This window comes from Nelumbo lutea, chromosome 1, assembly GCF_056320005.1.
Source record: "Nelumbo lutea isolate HS-2025 chromosome 1, American lotus-T2T, whole genome shotgun sequence".
Lineage (NCBI taxonomy): Eukaryota > Viridiplantae > Streptophyta > Magnoliopsida > Proteales > Nelumbonaceae > Nelumbo > Nelumbo lutea.
The window spans coordinates 181,627,570-181,654,145 of NC_142684.1; the positions used below are offsets into that span (position 1 = coordinate 181,627,570).

At 39.0% G+C, this 26,576-nt stretch overlaps 1 protein-coding gene across 1 annotated transcript; it reads left to right on the top strand.

Annotated features, from left to right (window-relative positions):
• On the top strand, nucleotides 1-26,368 carry LOC148879632 (long chain acyl-CoA synthetase 4-like). Its single transcript, XM_088961222.1, has 19 exons — nucleotides 1-293; nucleotides 1,280-1,343; nucleotides 1,474-1,563; nucleotides 2,557-2,613; nucleotides 2,922-2,970; nucleotides 3,181-3,266; nucleotides 3,512-3,542; nucleotides 3,623-3,717; nucleotides 10,137-10,304; nucleotides 11,393-11,503; nucleotides 11,580-11,667; nucleotides 12,918-12,984; nucleotides 20,487-20,562; nucleotides 20,701-20,818; nucleotides 23,290-23,535; nucleotides 23,636-23,775; nucleotides 24,556-24,738; nucleotides 24,831-24,950; nucleotides 26,048-26,368. The coding sequence occupies exons 1-19, from the start codon at nucleotides 139-141 to the stop codon at nucleotides 26,081-26,083; spliced, it is 1,980 nt and encodes a 659-aa protein (XP_088817348.1). The 5' UTR covers nucleotides 1-138; the 3' UTR covers nucleotides 26,084-26,368.
• Nucleotides 26,369-26,576: the final 208 nt, after the last annotated feature.

A 26,576-nucleotide genomic window follows, 5' to 3' on the forward strand; every position in this document is an offset into this window, starting at 1 on the left:
CAGCTCTGCCGGGCTCGTCCTATTTCGATTACCACTTGCCTCTGACTGAGGATCTGAAAACTCTAGCCGCGTAGTTCAGATTTGCAGATTGATTCACTACGACCAAATCTGAGAAGGAAGAGAGGGTAAGATCAAGCAATGGAGCAGCATAATAAGTTTATAATTGAGGTTGAGAAGGCAAAGGAAGCGACTGATGGGAAGCCTTCGAGGGGTCCCGTTTATCGAAGTCTGTTCGCTAAGGATGGATTCCCACCGCCGGTTGAAGGAATGGAGAGCTGCTGGGATGTTTTTCGGTGGGTTCATTTTTTCAGTTCTTCGTTTTGAGTCTTCGCCAATTTTAATAATCTGCAGTTCCACGGGTTGGGCGGCTTCTTTTTTATTGTTAACTAATTTCGTCTACTCGAGAACTCAAATATCCGGTTTTCCACCCATATGAATCAAAGCGTGGGGTTCGGAAATTTGATGCTAGCATGCGCGCCATGAAGAATTTTGCGGCGAGCATTTTTATTTATTTATTTTTAGAAAGCTGTCTATAATCTAGATGTAACTATGTGAAAGCTACTTCTTTTGGTCCAAATCAGTTAACGGAGATGGTTCGATCGCAGACATGCAGCTCTGTGTTCGTCGGCCATACCTTAAGATCATTCTACTATTCACTAGTTATTTGTTTATAACTTACTAGTTTAGTAAAGAAATTTGAATCGATCATTGGTTCTTAGCTCTTAGGTTTTGCAAATCTAGTGGCTTACACTTCATAACATAAATTTTTGGTGTCGCATATTTTCATTCTATACAGGACGAAAATTTGGAAGGAGTTCTCACACTACAGTCATGTTGTTATAACTGTTGACCAAACTGGAGCTTTTACGTTTGGAAATATTTTAGATCCTATCGTGTCATTCTCATTATTCGACACCATGAAATATGCTGCCTTTTCTGATTGCCCCACTTTCAGGACTGGTATTACTTGTTTATCAACTGGATTTATTTATGTTATTCATTCGTTTTGTTTGCCCCTCTATTACCTTCACCAGAGGATTGTAGGATTTATCCGTATTGAATTTCCATTATGTAATAATAAAGGTGTCATAAACTATTACGAATGCCTGCAAATTCAACTTACTGCTGGCAGTACTGATTAGTGAGTTTTAAATTTTCTTTGGTTAGAATCCTTCAAAAGCTTGGTGGTGAGTCGGTCCCTTTTAATGGTATAAAATGTTTGGTTATCTTCTTGAGTCCTTGACGTTGTTGACATGACTGATGTTATTGTCTGTTACAGCATGTCAGTTGAGAAGTATCCTAAAAATCCAATGCTTGGTCGTCGTGAGATTGTCAATGGGAAGGTACATCTTCCTTGCAATTAAGATTACTGCTTTCCTCACATAATCAACCTTCCCTATGATACATATCCTCTTAATCAATGGTACGTTGAAGTTTTGGTGGTTGTTTCTGATATCTATTTTTTTTTTGCAGCCGGGTAAATATGTTTGGAAAACTTACCAAGAAGTGTACGACATTGTCATGAAAGTTGGAGATTCTATCCGTAGTTGTGGTGTTGAGAAAGTAAGTTACTGATTTGTTGTATCTTAATTTTTCAGTATTAGGGATTGAAAAGTTGAATAACAAATTTTTTATTAGTTGTTTGTGCTCTTGAATCTATGCTTTGACACCAAGCAGGATTGAGCAGTGTGATCCTTCCACAGTCTCTATTCACCCCTGCTACAATTTTGGAATGATTCCCAGAAATGCTGTAGATCTGTTGTTGCTTTACCCTGTGATTAAGCTGTCATCATTGGCATCGTCATCATCATCTAAGCCTTGTCCCAACTATTTGGTTCAGCTGCATGAATCCTGTTTCACCAATCTGTTCTGTTCCATTTCCATTGTCATATTATGGATGCTTAAATCAGTTCTTACTATTTCCACCCAAGGCCTTTTTTATCTGCCCCAGGCTTTTCTAGCCTTTTCAATTCTTCTAGTGGATGCTGTAGATGGTCTTCTATGCACATAACCAACCACCTTAGTCTTCATTCTCTCATTTTATCACCTATTGGAGCTACTCCTCGGTTCCTTTGTATGACTCCGTTTTTTATCCTATCCTTTCTAGTTTTACCACTCAGCCTAATGTAAAAAAATTACCAGGAATTAATTTTGGTTCGCAATTACAGGTAGCTTGATGGCAATGCCATTTTTTCTTGATAGGGTCATACTGTTCTGTTGGAAAAACAACTTTTTGTATTGTTTTAGATTCTTTGCTCATGGATATAGTGAGATCCTCAATAAAAAGAATGAAAAAAACCCTTCTCCCTTATTCATGTTTTTTGTCATTTTTATCATAGATTCTGTCCTTGAGGGCCCTTGGGTAAAGTTCTATTTAGGTGGGCAAGATTAAACTTTTCATCTTTTAGTTTATTTTCCTCCTTTGGCTTGAACTGGCCAACTGATCTTATCTCATTTGGTAGTAGTAGTTTTTCTTTTCCTTTATGAGATTGTTCTATGTGCAAAAATTATGTCCAACTTGGAGTAACAGTTCATTTGCCCATTTGTCATTTCCAGGGAGGAAGATGCGGTATCTATGGTGCCAATTGTTCGGAGTGGATTATGAGCATGGAGGTACTAGCTTATCATTTACATATTGTTTCCAGGAACAACATCAGTATCTCTGAGTATTGAGTGATTTCCTTAAACAGTGTCAATTTCTCTATTGAGTAATAGGTTTAGGAAACTCTTGTTTAAGGATGTTGTCTATTTCTCTTTAATATTCTAATGTCTTAATCTTATTTTCTTGTAATGGTTTTACTTTTTTGGAGTGCATTTCTTTTCTTTGTTATGGTTTTGTGGAGTTTAGTTTCTTATTTTCTCTACCTAGTATAATTTCCCTCTTTTGATATTTTTAATTTAACTCTGCAAAATATATGCAGGCTTGCAATGCTCACGGCATTTATTGCGTTCCTTTATATGACACCCTTGGTATGCACTTTGAGGACATTGCTTTAGCATTTGATTTTCTATATTATAGGCTTATGATTTTAATTAGAAATATGCTTATTGGTGCCTTTTAACTATATCAAGAAAATATGGGATAGGGCACCTGACTAAAATCCTTGTCGAGTGTTCATAATTTTTGATAAGCACAGTAATTGAAGAAGAATAGTTGTGACTACTCTTTCATGGTTATAGGTGCTGATGCTGTGGAATTTATTATATGCCATTCAGAGGTTTCAATTGCTTTTGTAGAGGAAAAGAAGATTCCTGAGGTATATGATGCTTTATGTTTGCTTTTCATTCTTTAACTAGTTTGGAAAAAAATGATGGTTGTTTTCTTCTTAGGACTAGAGATATTAAACAGGCTGGGATGCACATGGGCTGGCATTGCCCGGCACAACACAGTACCATGGCATGCCAAGCACAGCTCCCACCCTTAGGCTGGGCTTGGCCTAGGGGTTAAGACCCATATGATGCATGGCCTGGGGCTATGTCTTTTATATATTATATATTACATCTATAATAGTTTATATTAAACACATCAGAGTACTTGAAAAGTAAGCTTCATTTCTTCCACATGCTTGGTGAATGGTGAATTTGTGATATGAGACACTGAGAATTTCATTTTGTTTTTCAGCTGTTGTGAGCTTTGGCGAGGTTACACCTGAACAAAGAGAAGAGGTGGAAAAGTTTGGTTTAGCAATTTATTCCTGGGAAGAATTCTTGCAACTGGTAGGGTAATCAAATTGAAATATAGGTCTTCTTACTTGCTGTTGTATCCAAAGTAGTAGTGAATGCTCATGGAAGAGATGCCTTTTCTTCATATACTTTCTGAAAGTTTAAAGTTCTTCTAAACATTATGCTTTCAGGGGTTATTGCATCTCTATCCATTGTCAATCAGTTTACCTGCTGGTAATTTTTATTGAAGGATCAATAATAGATTATGAGGTAACTTATCAAAAAAAAAAAAAAGAAACATTATGAGGTAAGGTGGGGATATCTTATCAGTCTGATCCTTCAAAGCCTTGAGAAACAGTGTTATCTGTACAGAACACTGATGTGGACCCCACTGCTGTGGTCCCCACTGTGTTCGTATGGCAGCATAGCATATGTTTTTTGTTAGTTATGTCAGTGTTAGTTGGTAGTTATTTTAGTTTGTTGTTACAACTTGCTATTTCAGTTTTATTATTAGTTTATTTGCCATGTAAGCAATAAGGGCAATTCAGCCCTTCTACAATTAGTCAACATATATAAATATTAAGAGTGGACTGACAGATCATTAAGATCAACCCCCTCTCTCTCTTTTCTAAAACTCTTCGTGTGCTTCTTCAATTCTCCCTCTCTTCTTCTTTTCTTCTGAAATCTTTCTTGTTTTTTGCTTTCGAATTCAAGACTGATTGTAGTCTTGATCGACTACTTGGTATCAGAGCCAGGTTAGGGTTTCTCATGTGAGTCTGATCCAGCCAACCACATGAGAGTTGCCTAGGGCTGGAAGATTAAGAGGATCCCTTTTTCGGCTGATTCTTGGAGGTTATTAGAGACTGTAGCAGCTGTCCAAAGAGTGGATTGTGTTATTGATAATTAGGAAGAATCAGAGGAAGATAAAGAGTCCAACATCAGTTTCTTTATCAAGATTGAAGGTGGCGATCAGAATCTCTGTTCAAAACCTAAAACTGGTTGCAGAGAAGGAGGTCTTATGTTAGTCTAATTAGATTGACTACATGAGAATTTTCTAGGTTTAGAAGTTTTTCAACAAAGAAGAAGGATTGGCTGATTCTTGGAGGCTACTAGTAGTGTGCGGCTACTACTAAGAAGATTGTAGAAGGCTGGGAGAGTTCCAGTAGTCAGGAAGAATTAGAAAAGGCTTCGGATCCCCAAGATTAGGGTTCTGCATCCGACAGAAGGTGGCGGCCAGAGATTTTCTTTCATAAAGTAAGTTTTTTTTTGCTTGAGAATAACCTTGAAAGAATCATCTTGGTCTATTCTGAGAGGTGCGGCTGGAAAACCTTTTTTTTTCTTTCTAGGCTTTTGAGAGAAAACCCTAAAATTCAGAACTGTTGTTGGTTTTAAATCATATTTGAACTGGTTTCATACAAAATTATGTTTTTCCTTGTTTTTGGAAGACCTAGGCCGGCTGTTATCAGTTGTTTAGGTGTTGTTTTCTATTACAGTAGCTTCAAAAGTTTTTTATTGCTAATTCTTGACCAAGAATGGAGTTCAAGAATTAGGGGGAAGGTGTTTTTGGGACTAGCAATTCTGGTAACATGTATGAGAATGCCTTTCAGATTACAATTGTGAAGTTTGATGGATCCAACTACTTAGAATGGGCCCAATCAGCCATGATGGCCATTGGGGGTAGAGGAAAACTTAGCTATCTGTTGGGAGATGTGAAAAAACCATCTAAGGAGGACCAAATGTATACCAAACGGGTTCAGGAGAACTATTTGGTCATGATTGACTGTTCAACTCTATGCAGCCACATATCGGCCAGAACTATTTGTGGGCAAAAACAACCAAGGAAATCTGGGATGTCATGAAAGAGACTTACTCCCAACCCCTTAATGTTGCTAGGGCCTATGAATTGAAGTGTGTGGTTAATAACCTTAAGCAAGGAGGGAAACCAGTCTCCGTTTACTTCTCTACTTTGAAATCTTTGTGGCATGAAATTGGCCACCTAGAAATGCTTGAATGGGAAAGTTAGAAGGATGCGCAAACTCATAGAAAGCAAGTTGAAACTAATAGGGTTTTTGAATTCCTAGCTGGTCTGAATCCTGACTATGATATTGTGAGACAACAAATACTAACAAGGGAAGAGACTAGGAGAAAGGTTATGATGCAGCATCAGCCCTTTCCACCAACCTTGGCAGTAGTTAAACCTAAGTCTGGGGGTGATACAAAAAGGGATATAAAGAAGGAAGATAAGCGGGATCTAGTGTGTGGACATTGCAAGAAACCTAAGCATACTAAAGACACATGTTGGAAGCTGCACCCTCATCTAGTCCTAGCAAAACTGAGGAACAAAAGGGGTAATGCCCATATGGCTGTTAATACCGATTATGCATCCTCATCGGACACAAAAGGCACGCCTCTAAACACCTTAGCTGTTGTTCGGGCTGCCCTAACTCAATTGGAAAAGGAAGATGAGAATTCAGCTCAATCATCACAATCATGATAAACTCCTTCCACATCAGCCTTTGCTCATTCAGGTACTCGGGCCTCAACTTACCATGCTTCAGTTCCAGGTAACACTGAACATTGTTGGGTAATAGACTCAGGTGCACCTGACCATATGACTAGCTTGCCATCACTATCCACTACCTATCACTTAGCTTCTGGTAGAGATATAATGTCCATTGCTGATGGTTCCCTTGTTCCCATTTCTGGGAAAGGAGACATCAAGTTGTCTAATACCATTTTCTTATCTTCAGTTCTGCATATTCCTAAGCTTGATACTAACTTGCTTTCAGTTAGTAGTATTACAAAACATCAGAATTGTTTAGTAACTTTTTTCCCTGACCGATGTATTTTTCAGGACTTGGAGACAAGGAAGGTGATTGGGATTGGCCGTGAGACGAATGAGATCTATCTACTTGGAGAGAGTTCTCATTGGAAAGATCATGAAGAGAGGAAGTCTTTTGTTTCTCAGTCTGTTAGTCCGGTTATGCTTTGGCATAATCGGTTAGGTCATTTATCCTTTTGGTCTTTGAAGAGTTTCTTTCCAAATTTGTTTGAGTCTGTTCAAATGTCAAATTTGAGATGCGAGAGTTGTGAGCTTGAAAAGCATTGTAGAACATCTTATTCCTTGAGTAATAAAAGAAGTAGTAATTCTTTTGATGTTGTGCACACTGATGTTTGGGGCCCGTATCACATCCCTTCTATGAGTAGTAATTCTTGTTGTTTGTTGATGACTGTACCCGTTTTTCTTGGGTTTACCTTATGTGTTCTCGAGATGAGGTTCCTGCTCTGACCCAGATCTTTCATCAGATGATTTTAACCCAGTTTGGGGTCAAAATCAAAATCTTCAGATCCGAGTACTTGATCATGGGATTATTCACCATAGTACTTGTCCTTATACACCACAGCAAAATGGGGTTGCTGAGAGGAAGAATAGGCACATATTGGAGGTGGCTAGAAGCATTATGTTTAATTCCAATGTGCCTATCCGTTTCTGGGGCGATGCTATTCTTACAACAATGTATCTCATTAATCGAGTTCCTTCACGGGTTCTTGACGTGAAGCCTCCCTTTACCCTTCAATACCCCGATAAAGATTTATTTACTGTTCCCCTTAAAACCTTTGGTTGCACTTGCTTTGTTCAGATTATTGGACCTCATCGTTCCAAATTTGATCCTAAGGCCTCCAAATGCAATTTTCTTGGTTATGTACAAAATCAAAATGGTCATTATGAACCTACTTTTAGGAGGAGATTTGTCTCGATTGATGTTTCTTTCTTTGAGGAGGTACCCTATTACCCTAGGGTTTCTCCTCAGGGGGAGAGTAGTGAGAGTAGGGTTAGGGTTAACTCATCAGAAATTCCTTTATCTGTTCCATTGAGTGATGAGGGATGTAATGGGGAGGGTTGTCAGAGGTGTCAGGATTTGAGAGTATCACAGGCGGTGGAGGCAGGTTGATTTCGGTCATCAGCAGTCTAGGCCAGCCCCAATTCCTTCTACGGATCCAGATCCAGGTACCATAGTCCCTTTATCAGATCCAGGTCCCCCTGAGATATATTCCACTATTGCTACTTTACTTTCTTTGGATGACCTTGACCTCTCCATTGCAGTCCGTAAAGGCAAACGGCGTTGCACCACATCCACAACCCACTGCATTTCCCAGTTTCTATCCTATGATCGCCTGTCCCCCTCTTACATGTCCTTTCTCACATCCATTGTTGATATTCCTATTCCCAGAACAGTGCAGGAAGCCTTGTCAGTTCCTGAGTGGAAAGATGCAATAAAGGTTGAAATGGATGCCCTTCTGAGGAATAATACTTGGGAGCTAGTTGATCAGACTAAAGAAAAGAAACCGGTGGGATGTAGATGGGTATTTACTGTGAAACATAATGCTGATGGTTCCATTGAAAGGTATAAGGCCCGGTTAGTTGCAAAGGGATTTACTCAGACTTATGATATAGACTACTTGGAGGCTTTTGCTCCAGTAGCAAAGATGACCACTATTCGAGTTTTGCTATCCCTTGCAGCCAGTTATTCTTGGCCCTTGTTTCAGATAGATGTTAAAAATGCCTTCCTCAATGGAGACTTACAGGAAGAAGTCTACATATAGTTATCTCCTGGATTTTATGATGCAGAGACAGGTAAGAAGGCTTGCCGGTTTAATAAAGCCTTGTATGGACTAAAGCATTCCCCCATAGCTTGGTTTGATAGATTCAGACAAGCCCTTGAAAAATTCGGCTATGTACAAGCCCAGTTAGACCATACATTGTTCATTAAAAGAGTGGATTCTTCATTGACTTTGCTTACTGTATATGTGGATGATATTGTAGTGACAGGGAATGATAACAATGAGATTGGGTCTCTTAAACAACTCCTTCATTAAGAGTTTGAGGTGAAAGATCTGGGAGAACTACGATACTTCTTGGGTATTGAGGTTGCTAGATCTAAACATGGGATTTTTATTTCTCAAAGGAAGTATGTTCTAGATCTATTAGCAGAAACTGGAAAGTTGGGTGTTAAGCCTGCAGATACACCTATTGAACAATCACAAGATCAGTGTAAAGGGTGGAGAGCCTCTTGAAGACAAAGTTGTGTTCCAACGGTTGGTTGGAAAACTCCTCTATCTTTGTCTCACACGACTGGACATCAGTTATGCAGTCAACGTTGTCAGTCAATATATGCACTCTCCTAGAACTACTCACCTGTTTGCAGTTGAGAGGATATTAGCATACTTGAAGAGATGTCTAGGTAGAGGTATATTATTCAAGAATAATGATCACATGAAGATAGAGGTCTATACAGATGCTGATTAGGCTGGGAGTGTTGATGACAGAAGGTCTACCTCTGGATATTGTGCCTTTGTAGGAGGTAACCTTGTCTTCTGGAGGAGTAAGAAACAAAGTGTTGTTTCTCGTTCTAGTGCTGAAGCTGAATATAGATCTATGACTAATGGTGTGGCTGAAATCCTATGGCTGAAGTCATTATTTGAGGAGTTGGGTATTGCTTATGAGAAGCCATTAATGTTGTATTGTGATAATTAGGCTGCTATTAATATGGCTCATAATCCGGTACAACATGGTAGAACTAAGCCTATCGAAGTCGATCGACATTTTGTCAGAGGGTTTCGTCTCAAGAAGTGTGCCTCCCGTATATCACCTCCAGCATGCAATTCACAGATCTTCTCACCAAGGCTGTTCCAAGGAAAAAATTAGAGGTAGACCTATGCAAGTTGGGAATGACAAACAAATATCTATTCCCAACTTGAGGGGGAGTGTAGAGAACACTGATGTGGACCCCACTGCTGTGGTCCCTACTGTGTTCGTATGGCAGCATAGAATATGTTTTTTGTTAGTTATGTCAGTGTTAGCTGGTAGTTATTTCAGTTTGTTGTTACAACTTGTTATTTCAACTTTATTATTAGTTTATTTTCCATGTAAGCAATAAGGGAAATTCAGCCCTTTTACAATTAGTCAACATATATAAATATTAAAAGTGGGTTGGTAGATCATTAAGATCAACCCTCTCTCTCTTTTCTAAAACCCTTCGTGTGCTTCTTCTTTTCTTTTGAAATCTTTCTTTTTTTTTTTGCTTTCGAATTCAAGACTGATGGTAGTCTTGATCGACTACTTGGTATCAGAGCCAGGTTAGGGTTTCTCATGTGAGTTTGATCCAGCCAACCACATGAGAGTTGCCTAGGGTTGGAAGTCCAAGAATTAGAACTAGTTGCTACCTAGAATTTTTTTACATTCTGAGATAACAATAGAAATATTTTGTTCATGTTATTTATAAAGCTTAAATTTATAGTATATAAGCTTTAAAAAAGATTGAACTATGCTAAATTTTATAAGTGATAGAATGTTAAATTCTTCAATAATAATTATTTTATGATTGGCAATTCTGCAACAATAAATGAAAGTTAAATTTTGAAGTACCAATTGAAAGTGAGTTCTGACATATTTTGCACTTTTTCATCTGCAGGGTGTTAATAAACATTTTGATCTTCCAGTGACAAAGAAAACTGATATTTGTACAATTATGTATACTAGTGGAACAACAGGCGACCCAAAGGGTGTTATGATTTCCAATGATAGCATTATTACTTTTATAGCTGGTGTAAAGCGGCTGCTAGAGAGTGTCAATGAAGAGGTGAAAGTGTGAACATTTTGATTTACCTGTATGGCTAGGAGGAATGCTAACCTTACCAGTGATTTAAAAGGCACGCTTGAGGCGCATAGGCGAGGCGCATTTTGGGGTATGCGCCTCACCTAGGTCCTAGGCGCACCCCTTTCAAAAGGTGCATGCCTGATGTGCCTCAGCCCAGGCGTGTGCCTTTTTAAAATTTTGCGGCTTTTTGCTTTTTTTCTTTGAGTCTTAACGGTTGGGCCTGGGGCTCCGCCCCTGAACCCCCGACCACGCCCCTTGAGGCAAGCTTGAACAAGTCTATGTTAGGGTCTGAAATTCTTATTTCTCACATAAAAATAATGATTTTATAACTTTCATTGCCTTTTAAGAAGATATTTTATTGTAATAAATGAATGGACAACATTAGCAAATAGGGGGTTCTTGGAGCTCCGGTAAGATTTTAAAACATTTATTTTAAAATTTAAGTTTATATTTTTTTATTAACATTATGTTTAATATTTTTTTTTGAATTTTTTGCATTTTTTTTTAAATTTCTGACTTTTTTTATTTTTTTAGCTTTTTTTTTTGTAATTTTGTGCCTTGCGCCTCAGGAGCAAATTGGCCCTTGCGCTTTTAAAACACTGAATCTTACTCTCTCTCTCTCTCTCTCTCTCGTGCATGTGCACGGGATCAAAGATCCATACTCATCAATTCTTTTACATGTGTGCATGTGAGGTAGTGTTATTACCAAACCACCACCATGTAAAAAGACATAGACACCCATGATATGGACACATGTAAATTGGCCCTTGCGCTTTTAAAACACTGAATCTTACTCTCTCTCTCTCTCTCTCTCTCGTGCATGTGCACGGGATCAAAGATCCATACTCATCAATTCTTTTACATGTGTGCATGTGAGGTAGTGTTATTACCAAACCACCACCATGTAAAAAGACATAGACACCCATGATATGGACACATGTAAAAAAGTGGTGAAAGTAGTTTACTGATCCCATTCATCAGGGTAAGATTAGCATTCCTCATGTCACTAGCACGTAAGAGCAATCAACGAGAAGTATGTCCTTATAACTTTTATTCATGTATGTGAACAGTTGCATACCAAGGATGTATACATGTCATATCTACCGCTGGCACATATCTTTGATCGTGTGATTGAAGAGTTATTTATTTCTCATGGTGCCTCAATAGGATTTTGGCGTGGGGTAAGTTAAAGCATTTGCATACACTTTTACCTGGAAAGAGTGCGATTATTAAGTTCAGACTTGATTGCATCTTTAGGATGTCAAACTTTTGGTAGAGGACATTGGGGAGCTAAAACCATCTATTTTCTGTGCTGTTCCACGTGTACTGGACAGGATCTATTCAGGTATGAATTGGAACCAACATCTGCTAGTGCTAATGAGCCATCTTCCTTCAGCATGCATACAGGCAAAAGCTATTCAAGGGCTTTTTGCATCCAAATGGGATTCACATACTGTGCACATGGTCCATATGGCTCACTTGCATGGGGGGTGGGGGTGGGTGGGTTTGATGAACACTCTTTTGATCCAACTAGTTCTTTAAACAATGCCTGGTCTTCACTTGCAAATGTGGTGCTGTGCTACTCAAACAACCCCTATGGGGGGTTCGGGTGTATCACCAAATACCGAAAAAAAAAAAAGAAAACCATCAAATGGTGGTCAACTGGTCATACAAACCTACCATTTATTAAACTTGTCTGTAAGAGAGAATTTGCTTATTTATATTCTCACTTTGAGTAAATTAGTTCCCAAGAGATTTATGCACATTTTCAAGGAATGAATGTAGCTTCATAGTCCATGTCTCTTGACCCTTCTGGCCCTTCTTCATCACTTGTATCTTACAGAAGAATGAAAATACTTACTGATCCTCCAAAAAAAGAAAGAAGGAATTTCTCTTGCAACTCCCATTTTTGCTTGGACCACTCCCATTCAAGTTTTTCTAAATTATGAAATGAATCTTATCACTAAGCTGTTTTGGTGAAAGGTTATTACCCAATGGAGGGTTTGAAAACAGATGTGGGTTGGTTGAAGAACCACAGTATTGGGCCATGGAAGTGTAAGAATGTGGTAAGGGAGGTGTAGCAATTGCATGGGGTGCTTAGGGAAACTTTCAGTTGGACCCAGAGGTCAGCCAATATGGGAAGTCTGTGCCGTGTACAAATCATTGTTAAGAGTGAGTAATAGGACAAGCCAATTTACAAGAGAACTTGGCTTCTATATATGTACTTTATTTTATGTACAAGTCAATAAATTTGATTGTTATTGAAGCGGATGATCTGAGACCTGGACCTGTTTGTTTTCACATTTGTCAGTCTAAGACTTTACTATTCCACCAAGATGTGTACTTCATTCTGATAACTTTTTTTTTTTTTTTTAATTGGATATTTTTGGGTATTAATAACAAAAAAAAAGAGATCAGGGAACATGAGCTTTTGGGTTATTTTGGTCCCAAGATATTCAGCAAAATTAAAGGGGAGTCGGTTTCAAACAAAAAGGGGAGTAGTAATAGCAGTTCCATAATAGGATGAAAGTACTTTTTTATCAGTGAAAAATGAAAATACTTATTAATTTTCGTGGTTGTTGTGTATGCTTTCAGGATTGACAGAGAAGATCTCTGCTGGGGGTTTCTTGAAGCAAAAACTGTTTAATATTGCATACTTATGGTAAGTTCCATGGGACCAAATTCTCACATGAGGATTGAATAGTCTGGTAAAAGACTGCTTTTGTATGTATTTGTACTGTACATATTTGTATTTGTACTCTTTCCAAATTGAGCCTAAAGATAGAATGTAACCACTATATTACCATCAGCCATTGATGGCCAAATCATTCCAATTCAATCCCTGACAGCACAGAATGATGAGTATCCCTAAACTCCTTATTTTCCATAATCCATGATGCCATTGTTCCATTAACATTCTTCAAGGCTATCTCCTCCTGAGCAGCTTTAATTTCAAAAGTTCTGTTTCTTTCCGTCCATATTTGTCCAAACTACTGTCTGCTGCTGCTGGAACAGTCTGTGATACCAGTGTCCCTTTTGTTTATTAGCCCCTTTACAATATCTCCAACACTTCCTTGACTGTTATAGGAAAGACCCCACTTAAGTTGAAGGATCTAATTAAGTGCAACCACAGTTTATAATAACTGTGCAATGCATGAATGAATTTTGTGGACTCCAGATCCCAGTTCTAGAAGCTGCATCCTGTCATAGAAATCTCCATACTTAGCATTTGTCCAGTGTTTCTATCCATAACATGAAACTATTTTAGAAGGAGCCTGGGTTTCAAGATGATTCTGTATGGAAATGTACTGTTGCTGTCAGGATTCAAGACCCTACAATGATCCTACTGAGAAATCACTAATGCTTCCCCTTTTCCAAATGGTTCTTAATGAGAATTTACTGATGCTGTCCTATTTCAAAGATCTTTGTCATTTGCAACAATGCTAGTGTTCTGCTTTCGAAGCTCAATAAGAAGGTTTGCCACTTCACCGACCTCCCAATCCTGTTAATTCCTTTGGATGTGAGGTTTCCAAATTATTCTTCCATCATTTCACATGTTCCTCTTTGTTGACTGCCATAGTAAACGGGTTTGTAAACAATTAAACATTAGTGCCAATTGCCAAAAGTATAGTATCACGCTATCAGCACCATGGCACAGGGCTAGTCGTTGGGGCCCCGTGCGGCACTTGAATGCGACGAGTAAGCCTAGGCAACAAGCAACAACACAAGAAAAAGCAACAAAGATGGCACACAAATTAGACAAAAGGCAACTTGTATTGCATTAATGGATGGCAAGCATAAGCACATAATTCAGTGTCGAGGGGATCTCATGCTTAACCTTTACATGCTCTTGATTCACTCGACTACCTATCTCCCCTCAAAGAGTACGTTAAGCTTTTGGGGGAGTGATAATAGGAAACATAAAAAAGGTGAAAAATCATATTATAGAATTACAGTAATGCCATTTGGCAATCCCTCCATACAAAATCATGCAATGCCCCACCCAAGACACACACTTGGACACTCGGATGGCAGACTGTGGGCGTGTTGAAGGCACTTGATGGCACGACAAATTGGTCACTTGTGACAGTCTCCCCCACTCAATTCGATCATCGTCCTTGAAGACCAACTTCTGCTTGTGGCGTGAGACTACTGTTGGTGAAGGATTCTTCAGCGGCTCCACGAGCTTCTTCTCTTCCAAGGCTTGGGCAAATGCTGGGATGATGGGATTGAAGATTCATGAGGCGTTGGGGAGACCTAAGGCTAGATGTTAGATTAAGTCCTTGGCTAGCGGCTTGAAGGTATGTCAAATGAGGCCTAGGTTTGCTTGCACTACTAGCTAAGGGAAGGATTGGTGCAAAATGTGAGTTTGGATTAAGAGGGGGTTGGATGTAGAGGGGTGTTTCCCAAGGTTATCTCCTCACAGGGTTACTATATGGGTTAGATGAAGGCCGAGTGTTGGAATGATCCCTAACGAGTTGGGGTGGCACTCTCTTCCCATTATGGTAGGTAAACTGGGTGTTGGAGTTGGCCTTGGGTCTTCCCTTGGGCCCATCAATTACGGGCGCTTGCGGCTTCTGCTGATGTTGAGGCTGATGCTGATGTTGATGTTGGTGCTGGCGCAGGTGCTGGCGTTGGAAGTGGAACAGTTTTGGGGGAGACTTCTTCCCACAGATAGATTGATGGGTCCTTTCCATGGTCCAACTTGGGGTTCTACTCCTCGAGCCATGCCCTCTACTGCTTTGGCCCCTGAGTTGATAACCTTGACCCACCTTGTTTGTTTGGTGGTGGTCAAGCTGAGTCGCTTTGCCTCTGCAAGAGAATTGAAGTTATGGGTGGCCCCAGTGTCCACCAAGGCTTGGGTCGGCCTCCCACCGAGGGTGATGTCCACATAATTCAGCCCCTTGTGGGCTTTGGTGGGCCGCTTGGATGTGGCCTCTTTCTTAACCATGGCGTTTCTAAGTTGAAGGGCACCTACTCTTGGCGCCACTGTGGTTTTCTCCTCATCACTCTCTTCATCATCATTGAGTTTGGTGATGAGGGTATTGATTTTCTTCCGCACAGGATAGTCGCTAGTCCAATGCTTTCCATTGCAAATGTAACAAGGTGCGGGAGTAGTTGGTCTCCTGGTGTATTGGTGGCCCTGATAGCTTTGGGCTCCTTGTGGCTTCTTCCCTTGGTGATTGATGGGCTTGTCGGTGCGCACTAGCTTCTCCTTTGTAGAGGTTGATTGTTGATCTCCCCCACTCAAACTCATGGTACGTGGGCAGGATGGCTTTTGCTCTTCTTTCTTAGGTGCCTCAGATCAACAAGCTACTCAGCTACGGCCATGGCGGTGGCGAGGTCCTTAATCCCACATCATTGAAGTTCAAGCTCAACCCATGGCTTGAGACCGTCCATGAAATTGAAAAGGAGATCCTTGTCTGACATGTCGGAGATCTCCAGCGTCAAGGCCGAAAATTCCTTGACATAGTCATGTAGTGATTCTTGATGTCTGAGATTCTTCATTCTTCGGCGTGCCATGTACTCCACATTTTCAGGGTAGAACTGACGCTTGATCTCATTCTTGAATCCAACCTAGGTGTCAATGGTGCGGGTTCCACGTTCAATGTCTTGGCAACACCTACGCCACTATAACATTGCGATATCAGTCAAATACATAACGTCTGTACGTACCTGAGTTGGTTGCCAATGATGCCAGTGGTGGAGAAATATTGCTCCAATTGCCACAAGAAGTTGTCAAGCTCCCTAGCATCTCGAGCACCTGAGTAAGGTGTTGGCTCACGAATCTTGATGTGCATGGAAGCTAGGGTGGAGGGAGTGCTAGATGAGTTGGCCACCGCCCTCTTTAGGAGAGTCATCTCGTCTCTCATCTCGTCCAATTGCGCTTGAAATCTGTCTAGCAAGCCCTGTAGGCTACTTTGGGAAGGCCTTGCTCCCGAATTTTGTATGGTGGTGTGCATGTCTCTGAAGGTGCCATTGAAACGTCCTTCTAATTCCACCACTGCATTCTCAATAGTCTCTAGGTTGAGGTGGAGTTCATCGACCTAATCTCGGGTTTCTCCCACTGTCGCCTCACAACGTAGGATGTGCATGTCCATGCTAGCTAGTTGGTCGACAGATTTGTCACGCTTGCTAGCTTTAGTTGTGCGGTCCTTTGGGGCTTGCGTCTTGGCAGCATCGTCGAGTGGAGCCTCATTGGTGTCGTGGGCTTGGTGCAGCCCGTGTAGTATGCCATCGGCAATGTCACGGTTGCTCTTCATTGTGCTGAAGCAGGGGCGCATGCTAGGTCCAATGTGTGTGTAGGAGCTCCTGCTTTAATGCCAACTGTCACGGGGCTAGTCGTTGGGGCCCCCTGCGGCACTCGAATGCGACGAGTAAGCCTAAGCAACAAGCAACAACACAAGAAAAGGCAACAAAGATGGTACACAAATTAGACAAAAAGCAACTTGTATTGCATTAATAGATGGCAAGCATAAGCACACAGTTCAGTGTCGAGGGGATTTCATGCTTAACCTTTACATGCTCTTGATTCACTCGACTACCTACCTCCCCTCAAAGAGTACGTTAAGCTTTTGGGGGAGTGACAATAGGAAACATCAAAAAGGTGAAAATTCATACTATAGAATTATAGTAATGCCATTGGCAATCCCCCCATACAAAATCATGCAATGCCCCACCCAAGACACACACTTGGACACTTGGATGGCAGGTTGTGGGCGTGTTGAAGGCACTTGATGGCGCGGCAAATTTTGTCACTTGTGACAACCAGGCACCTATCCTGATAGAGACCATGGGCGTCTCAACCCATATTCATAGCTTACACGCAAGTCAGCCCATGAAACTGAGTCCTAACAGCAGTTTTGGCCAGCTCAAGTTGGACCCATGGAGTTACAACAGAGATTGAGAAAATCTTGTAGAATTATTTAGATTTCAGTTTCTTTCCTTTGTTACCAAGGTTTTCCTTGTTTAATTACATCTAAGGGTGTCAATGGACCGGTTTTTGGACTGGACCCCGTCCAGTCTAAAATCAATTTGGATAGACCAATAAGACATATTGGATTGGACCAATCCAGTCCAAAATATTTATTAGATTGGATTGGACCTGGTCCATCCGCAATAAATTTATATTGGATTGGATTGGATTAGGCCAATATCTGGTCCATTGATATAAGATAAGAACATAGGTGTCAATGGACCGGGTTTGGGTTGGAACTTATCTAAATTAAAACGAATTTGAACAGATTGGACGGTCCAGACATTGAATTGGACCGGTCCAAAATATTCATTGGATTGGATTGGACCTGGTCCATTTGTAATGGACTCACATTGGACTGGATCGGATTGGACCAAATCCAGTCCAATTGATACCCCTAGTTACATCTGTAAAGAAGGTAATTATCTTTTAAATCTTAAAGAGATTTGATGCATGAACGAATGGAATTCAAATTGTTATTGCAATTTTATGTTTTGGAGTTGACTCTATTAACCTAATAGTGCTAACTCGACTAGACTGTTGTCTATCCTTACAAGTTACAACAAGCTCATTCTTTATGTTGCTTTATTTTGGTTGTATCTGTCATTTGTCTTAAACTTTATCCTTCTTTTCCTTGTTTTTGCCCCACCTCTCTTCTATTGTTTTATCCCGCTAGCACTGTTTTCAACCTGTTGTTGATTTAGCCACTCAGACTAGTGACCCAGTCATAATTCTGGTTCATCTCAACCTTTAACCTGCTATGTTATAAAAACCCTTGACTTGGTCAACAACCTATTTACCTGGACGGTTGAACCATGACCTGTCTTACCTGTTCAGCAGGTCATTGTTTTTTGTATTATTTTATTTTTTTGAAAAATTTTACAGTGATGGAATCATAGATTGACCTGGTGGTCCAGATGGTTGAACTGCTGGTGTGTTGACCCTTGGAGAAAAGCAGTTCAAACCTCCAGGCCGAGTTTTAAAACACTGCCCTCTAATTCTCTTTATTTATTTTTTGTTCTCTCAATGTTTTCCCTTTTTCTTCTTTACTTATATTTCTAAGATTTCTGCATTTCTCTTAGGACATTAGAGACTCCATGCTTACATCTTTAATGTTCTGAATCCCTATGCCCTTGCTAGACCTCTATCTGCCTTTTGTTTCATATAACCATCCTATAGGGCTTGTTTGAACTCTTTTTGCCACCATACTGGTTCTATTTCACTTGATTTGCTAATTGTTGAAACTCTTTTTAGTTCCACCCAGCCTATTTTTTTGGGTAAAACTAAGCTAGACCTCAAAGTAACAATCTAACTGCTACGCGGGCTGGTTCCTGCTTACTTAGGCCGATTTCCTAATTAGATGCTGTTTGGGTGTGTCCTGCATCTCATTCAAAAATGTGTTCTTGTTTGATTTCCCTTATTGTATGTTATGTCTTTTATGGAGTTGTAAGTGTGTTTCATCCCAGGAATGGGAAAAGTGAAAGAAATTAGGCAGGTAAGTTAGTTAACAATACTAATAATCAAGTTACTCTTTTCAATAGATGTTTTGACTGCCATTTCAACAATGTCTCTTGAGCCTCTCTAAAACCGGAACTTAAGTGGCATGCTATTGATATGGTACAATGGTGAGACAGGATTTGTGTAGATTACCCCATGTAGTTGGGATTAAGGCTTGTTGAATTGAGCCAAGCTGACTTTCACACAAAGCAAGATGCTTTTTTTGAATAACTACATTCTTTTGTAACTGATCCTCAAACACAAGCCTGAGCTTCATCATCATCATCATCATCATCCATGCCTTATCCCAACTATATGGGGTTGGCTACATTAATCCTGTTTTGCCAATCCGTTCTATTTAAAGACATAACCACTGTTAAATTGTTAGTTCTTAAATCATTTCTTACTACTACCCATGCCCATTTTGGTCTACCCCAAGCTCTTCTAGCTCCTTCAATGTGTAACAAACCACTTCTACACAAGCCTGGGCTTCTTGATCTAAAATATTCAAACCCTAAATCCCTAGTTTGACCTTTTGTTAAATTTTCCACTCTACTGTCAATTCCCCTTCTTTGCTTATTTGAATATCATAAAAACGAGACATCTATAAAAGAAATGCTAATGATCTAGATTTCATAAATGTAGCACCTTACAAGGGCTCCATGCTCAACTGCATTTCTGTTTCCTTGTGCCTTTCCATTTTTGGAAATTAATGCCCCCTTCTGATATATTCTTTTAACTAAAACCTATAATTTTATTGAATGGGATTAGAAGGGAAGGTTCCAATAATTTTATATAAAAGCTGACATGGAATAGGTATCTGTAGTATGGGCAATCCAGAAAGTGCGTTCGTCATCAACGTTCTGGATTATCCCGCCAATCCTCCATTGGTCAAAATAGGAGAGATGATATAGGTAAGGAAATATAGGTCACCCGTCACCTGTATATTTGTTTGTACTGTCAGTACCTTATACATGATCTAGGGTGAATAACCTTCTCTGTGTCTAATGTTTTTTTTTTTTGATCGATTTTCTCTGTGTCTAATGTTTTTTTTTTTTGATCGATTTTCTCTGTGTCTAATGTTCAAAGGATGGGATCTGATCATTGGATTGGTCCCACTGTAAAGAGATTAGCTGGATAACAATTGCAACCATGTGCTTTTATTGTATTCATTGGGAAATGGGAAACATTTACTAGGTCTTAGAAAGCTCCAAAAATAGCACTGACAAGATGACAAACCTAAAAGGGCATATTATACCTCCTTTTTCCTTTGAGTGATGGTATTGCTTTGGGGGTTGAGGGGGCAATGAACTAATCAAATTTAATAGAGAGCCCTGCTAATTTGTTAAAGGTTGCTAAGTTGTTAAACTCTTTAGTTTCTAGAAGCTTACTGATGACCTAAAAATTGCTAATCTGCATCTTTCTTTCTTTCCACTGCAGTTACCACCAAATAACTGAGGTTATGTTTGGATAAGCTTCAGTATTTGTGCTTTTAAAGCTCAAAGGGAATGAAAGTGTGTTGGCTTTAGTTTTTTACATTTTAAAAAACTAATTTAATTGTGGTGGTGGTTGATATCTCTTTACTTCATTTTCTTGCATGCTTATTGTTTAATTTCCCTGTTATACAATTTAGCAGTAATTCTTTTTTTCCTGATATCTATTTTTGATTTATGACTTCGAAAATGATGCAGGAAGAACTTTAACATGAAGAGAGGACAACCACATGCAGAAGCAGCTCCCATATTTGATAAAATTGTTTTTAGCAAGGTACTTGATGTATATTAATAGCATCTCTCTCATCTCTCTCTCTCTCTCTCTCTCTCTCTCTCTCTCTCTCTCCTTTTATTCTTTCTTTCTTTTTTTTTGCCTGGCGGACCCTGCAATCTTGATCATTCTGCAACTCAGGTGAAGCAAGGGTTGGGAGGGAATGTGCGACTTATTCTATCAGGTGCAGCACCTCTTGCTACCCATGTAGAAGCTTTTCTGCGTGTGGTGGCTTGTGCTCATGTTCTACAGGGATATGGTATGCACTCTTTTGGATTTCTATCTGGTTATATTTATAAGTTTTCTGTTAGTTTTTAACGGCTGATTGGCACACTTTGTATTATGATTCATTCATTTCCAAAAAGTTTATGGCTACCAATAAAAAAGTTTTTCTGTGTGTTTGACACCTCTGAATAGAAAATAAAGTTGAGCTGATCTTGCTATAATTTCTCATGAATTGAAGTTTAGTATTTCTTAACCATTCTGAGTTAGCTTTCTGTGTCCAATCTTGTTACTTCCACTGTGCTCTTCTGTTTCAATTATATCCTGGTCTTGGTAGTAAAAGTATTAAGGAGAAATTTGATAAATCCTGAATCAAAACCTGTAGTTCTAATCCATAATGGGAACATGGGATTTATCCACTGCTTTGTTGATGAAATTGATAGACAAGTGTAGTATTACCAACGGTCTATACATGTTGTATGAGAATGTCCCATACTGAATGTCTGTCATTGGCATGCTGCACACTATCATCGTCCAGAATAAAAAAAGGGCATTACCCAATGTTGGTCCCAGTTATCTGTGGTCTTAGGAGGGGTGGACAGGATACAGACCTAACGTTTGGCATTTTTTTTTTTTTTTGTGCAAAGCTCTCAGACTTGAACCCTCATTCTCATGCTTGTGACCCTGAGATTTTACCAAGTCTGGATGTACAAATAGGTACGTACAATATAGGCTATGAGACCAATCAAAAGTGAACACATCAGTGTTCCGTAAACATGGGGCCCACACCTTATGGGTACAGAACACTGGTGTGTTTTCACTTTTGATCGGTTCCAATAACTCATTGTACACACCTTTGTTTGCAGCTCGACTCATTCAAAATTTACCAATATACCAAGCAATGTTCCCTTATCATCATCCAGAATAAGTGTAACCATTGAGGAGCATTGTAGCCTTAAGGTTCACTTCAAATATGACCTATCTGACAAAAGGTACCATTTGGTATGTTAAATTATTGTGAGCAGTGTTTTAGGAATTACGGCAGAATTTAACCTCATTGGTAGTTTTTGCCTAAATATATTTATGTTTCTGTTTCATCCTCGGTGCCCATGAGCAGAGTAGAACTGAGTCAGTGACTATATTTATTCAGAACTATTTGGGCCTTTTTCATAAGCTTAAAGATGGTTACTTTTACCAAAAAGAAAAAAGGTTAATTGATAATTTACCTATCTGATAAATGTAAATGCATACGCTGGCCGACCTGGAGGCTGAACCATTTTTTTTTCCTTTGGTTTGAAGGCTAGAGGTTGAACTCTCTGGGTTGAACGGGTCGGCCAGCGTATGCATTTACATTTATCTATGTGCATATATAAATATAATATGCATAATTATATAATTGTATACATGTATATTGTGGATATATAATTATATTCTGCATGTAACTATATATATATATATATATATATATATATATATATATATATATAGCGCAAATAGATCACCCAAAACTGACCATTGAGTGCAAAGTTATGGTCTCTAGAAGTTTTCATAAAAATTGCAATTTGCAACTTGTGACACGTTGCCTGGGTTGATGGTTCTTTGACCAAGTCAATGGTTTTGGAACTGATGCCAGGTGATGGTTCGAACAGTTCAACCGCCCAGGTCAATGACGGTTTGAAAACACTGATTTGTACCTTGTTGTAGCTAGTGCCTCCCTTGAACCCAATGATGTCCCTTTCAAAAGGTGTGCCAGGGTTGCCTTGCACCTCGGCCTAGGCTTGCACCTTTTATAAGTATGCTTTTTGGTTACTTTTTTTTATAAATTCTTATGTGTTGTACATCTTTGTAATGGTCTATTAACTTTTATTGGTGCTTGTGCACAGTGATGGCCTATTAATTTTCAAAAGAAGAAAAAAAAAAACAAAGACCTTTTAATACCTAGGGCACTAGTCATTGTGGATGTGATCTCAGATAGCTTAAAATAGAATGGTTTGTAACCAAAATCACAAAGCCAACCCTTGCATAGGTTTGTCTCCAGGGCTTTTCCTCTAGAATTAGGAAAAGCAAGACATGTAAAACCACACCAGCTACTTGAAGTAATGCAACTAGGAGATAGACAAACATGTTGAGAATTTTACATGCTTCAATTGTAAGGCAAAGTCTTCTTATGTCTGCCAAGTACTTCTCTCACATAAACTCATTGTAAATGATATCTGGCACCAAAGTGAACCCCATTTAAATTATTGTCATCCACTCTGAGTCTTTTGGACGGTCACAAAAAGCATTGTATATTATAAGAAGGTTATGCACATTGGTTATAAACATCTGCCCATATAACTTAGTTGTGTAGCATATTTCCTTGGAAATTAATTCCTAGTCCCTCCTCTACACGTGGCAAGACAAGTGTGTGCAATAATTATACCAAAATTTCATCAGATCATGATTATATCCTATCAGTACATGATAGTCTGGATGCTTGAGATCAGATGGCCTTTCTTTCTGATGCAGGCTTGACAGAAACCTGTGCGGGGACATTTGTCTCGCTACCAAACCAACTAGCTATGCTTGGGACAGTGGGACCTCCAGTACCAAATGTGGATGCATGCTTGGAGTCTGTCCCGGAAATGGGATATGATGCCCTTTCCAGTAAACCACGTGGAGAAATCTGTGTACGTGGTAATACCCTATTCTCAGGGTACTACAAACGCGAGGATCTCACCAAAGAGGTTATGGTGGATGGATGGTTCCACACAGGTTTGTTTAACTTTGCATCTATTCTTCAATAAAATGTGGATCCACAATTTTGGAAATTTGTTCTTCATCAACCTTGGTCTTACCAAATATTTGTATGCAGGGGATATTGGAGAGTGGCAACCAGATGGGAGCATGAAAATTATTGACCGAAAGAAGAACATTTTCAAACTCTCTCAAGGAGAATATGTTGCTGTCGAGAACCTGGAAAATGTTTATGGTCTTGTTCCTGCTATTGATTCGGTATGTTGTGTAACCTTATTTGGAAATGAATGGAATTCCTTGACTGGGGAGGGGGGGGGTAAGGGAATGAATATGTTTTTGTTCTATACATGAATAAACTTTATTGCAATGTTTGATAGATTTTAAACAAGAAAATTAGTATACTGTACTGTTGATTCTTCAGCAATTAGAAAAGTAAGGCAAGGGAAATAAGAAGAAAAAACGACTCAAAATTGATGTTTTTTCTGGGGAATATTGCACTCTACACATAAAACATATGTGCATATGAATAAGCAAGGAGAAAAGAAGAGAAATAAGAAAACAAGTTGTTTTTCCTGGTAAATTTGGATTCACTAAATTAAAATCTTAACAGACAAAAGAAGAGATGAAATTGTATTTGTGCCATAAGGTTGTTTTGGAAATATTTCACCGAGTAGAGAGATAAAAAACAGAATGAAGATCTTCCCACCCATTCTGTGCATATACTGACACACACAGGTAAGCGAAGAAAGTGTGTGGATGCATCTACTTACCCTTGTACAACAAAACAGTAGAAAAATGCACATATTGATGGACAAATCACAGTCTTGGAGAGAAGTTTCTTATATTTTTTACTCATTATGCCCAGACAAATCTCATGGTTGAAGGCCCATGCCAAGAACAAAGGAATTAGTTGTTGATTTTAAATATCACTTGGGAAGCTGATGTCATTGTTCCAGTTTGTTTTTCTTTTATTTTCACCCACTTGAGATGTGCTTGAGTTTGTGCTTATTGAGAAGATAATCCACCTTTCTGTTTCAGATATGGATTTACGGGAATAGCTTTGAGTCCTTCCTTGTTGCTATTATCAACCCCAATAAGCAAATCCTAGAACGTTGGGCTGAAGAGAATGGAATTTCTGGGGAATTTAATTCTCTTTGTGAGAATCCCAAGACTAAAGAATACATCCTTGGTGAACTCACAAAGATTGGCAGAGAAAAGAAGGTTTTCTCCTCTTGCTCCTATACAGAGATTTTTACTGTCATTTGATTACTCAAAATTTGGTGATCTTAATAACTGTGCTAATGTTCTTGCAGCTGAAGGGTTTTGAGCTTATCAAAGCTGTGCACCTAGAACCTTTTCCATTTGACATGGAGCGTGATCTCCTCACACCAACATATAAAAAGAAGAGGCCTCAGTTACTCAAGTATTACCAGGTTAGCTTCTCTTGGCCTTTCCTTGGAACCTTAAAATCATACCCTTAATTCTATACTGTGATGGTTTGATTCTTGCAACAGCCATGACCTCAGTAGAGGAAAACACTGTTCAATAAAAACTTTCCAAATGTAAAAGTCAGTACAGTGCCCATTAGGGAGGGCGTTCATCTGTGGCTTTGGCTTTGTGAGATGGGGTCCACCCAGAAAATGTATAAGCAATATGTGGTTAACATCCAGAAAGCCACGTTTTGGTCACCATAGAACCATTTACATGTCTCTCTAGACCAGTCTCTTCCAGTAGCTTCTTCAAATCAGCTGAACCAAAGTTAAAGCCCTTCCTAAATGGGCCCCATAAACTACCTCTGCGAGTGTTTTTCCTTAATTCCTATAGGATAATAATTAAATTTGATGATTATCTCATAGGAATTTCTGCCTATAATTATAATTCATGTGTGCTTTATAATGTATTCATTCTATTAGGGTATAGACCTTTTTCTTTTAACCTCAACCCGCAACCCCACCCCCCAAGCAGAACAGAAGAGAATAACAAGAAAAGAATGTAGTGTCTAATGGCACCAGTAAACATGGCTCACTGATTGTTATGTTTTACTCTTATCAAAAAGCGAAAAAGAATAAATCATCTCTTGGATAAATGCAGTATAGAAGACCATTTATCAGGTTTAAAATGAATAGAGAATCTATATAGAATGGAAAGTTCCTAGGATTAAAATTTTATTCAACTTTCTTTGCACCGTTACCTATCGAAGAAGTTTCTGGATTGAAGTTTTTAGAGGATGTATAATAAAAAGCGGATAACCCCAAAAAGTTAGTAGTGGTCATCTTACTAAAAGAGAACATTCTGTGTATCATTTATTAAGTACGTGCTTTCTCTTTCTTTATTTTTTTTTTATCAATAACAGAAATTTCATTAAATGATTGAGGAGTGAGAATACATAGAAGGGGAGCTAAAATACATATAAGTTGCACCCTCATGTCTCCAGGGTCAAACAAACAAAACAATGCTGAAGTGATTTATAGTGCATGTTTTGTATTGTGTATTATATGAACCATTACTGACCACAGAATTTTCTTCACAGAACGTCATTGATAGCATGTACAAAAGCGCCAAGTAGTCGGACGACCTTGGTAAGACCAAAACATGATAGGGTGCTTGCTGATTTAGGGTTTGTAAGCTCATCTTGTTCCATGTCAATTTCATAGATGCATGGTTTTTCTTTGTTCTGAATGTACATATTCTTTATATATTAGATGCAGAAAGCATGTCTTAATGTCTGTAAGTTATTGGGGGCGTTTTCTTAAAATGTCCCGTATTGCCTAAAAAAAAAGAGAGAGAGAGAGAGAACCATGTAATTGTCTTGATAATACCAATAAAGACGAAGCAAGCTCCTTATGAATTAGATCATTTGGGTCTTTGCCGAAATCATCATCTTTTATGTTAAAGAAGAAAATGACATAGTTGGCTTTTAAGAGGGCTTCGGAACGTTTGTATCAAAGCCTCAAAGGCCTTTCAATTTCAATGCACAAATTTCTATCGAAATTCAAAAACTCTTGTCGCAAACAATTGACAAAAGATGAACATATGGCGTTTTTAAGTTTTTACTTTTA

Excerpts from the sequence above, each read along its gene's own strand:
- LOC148879632 (XM_088961222.1), top strand. The coding sequence starts at position 139 with ATGGAGCAGCATAATAAGTTTATAATTGAGGTTGAGAAGGCAAAGGAA. Across the intron at positions 2,614-2,921 it reads AGTGGATTATGAGCATGGAG|GCTTGCAATGCTCACGGCAT; the intron begins GTACTAGCTTAT and ends AAATATATGCAG. Across the intron at positions 12,985-20,486 it reads TTTAATATTGCATACTTATG|GAAGAACTTTAACATGAAGA; the intron begins GTAAGTTCCATG and ends AAAATGATGCAG.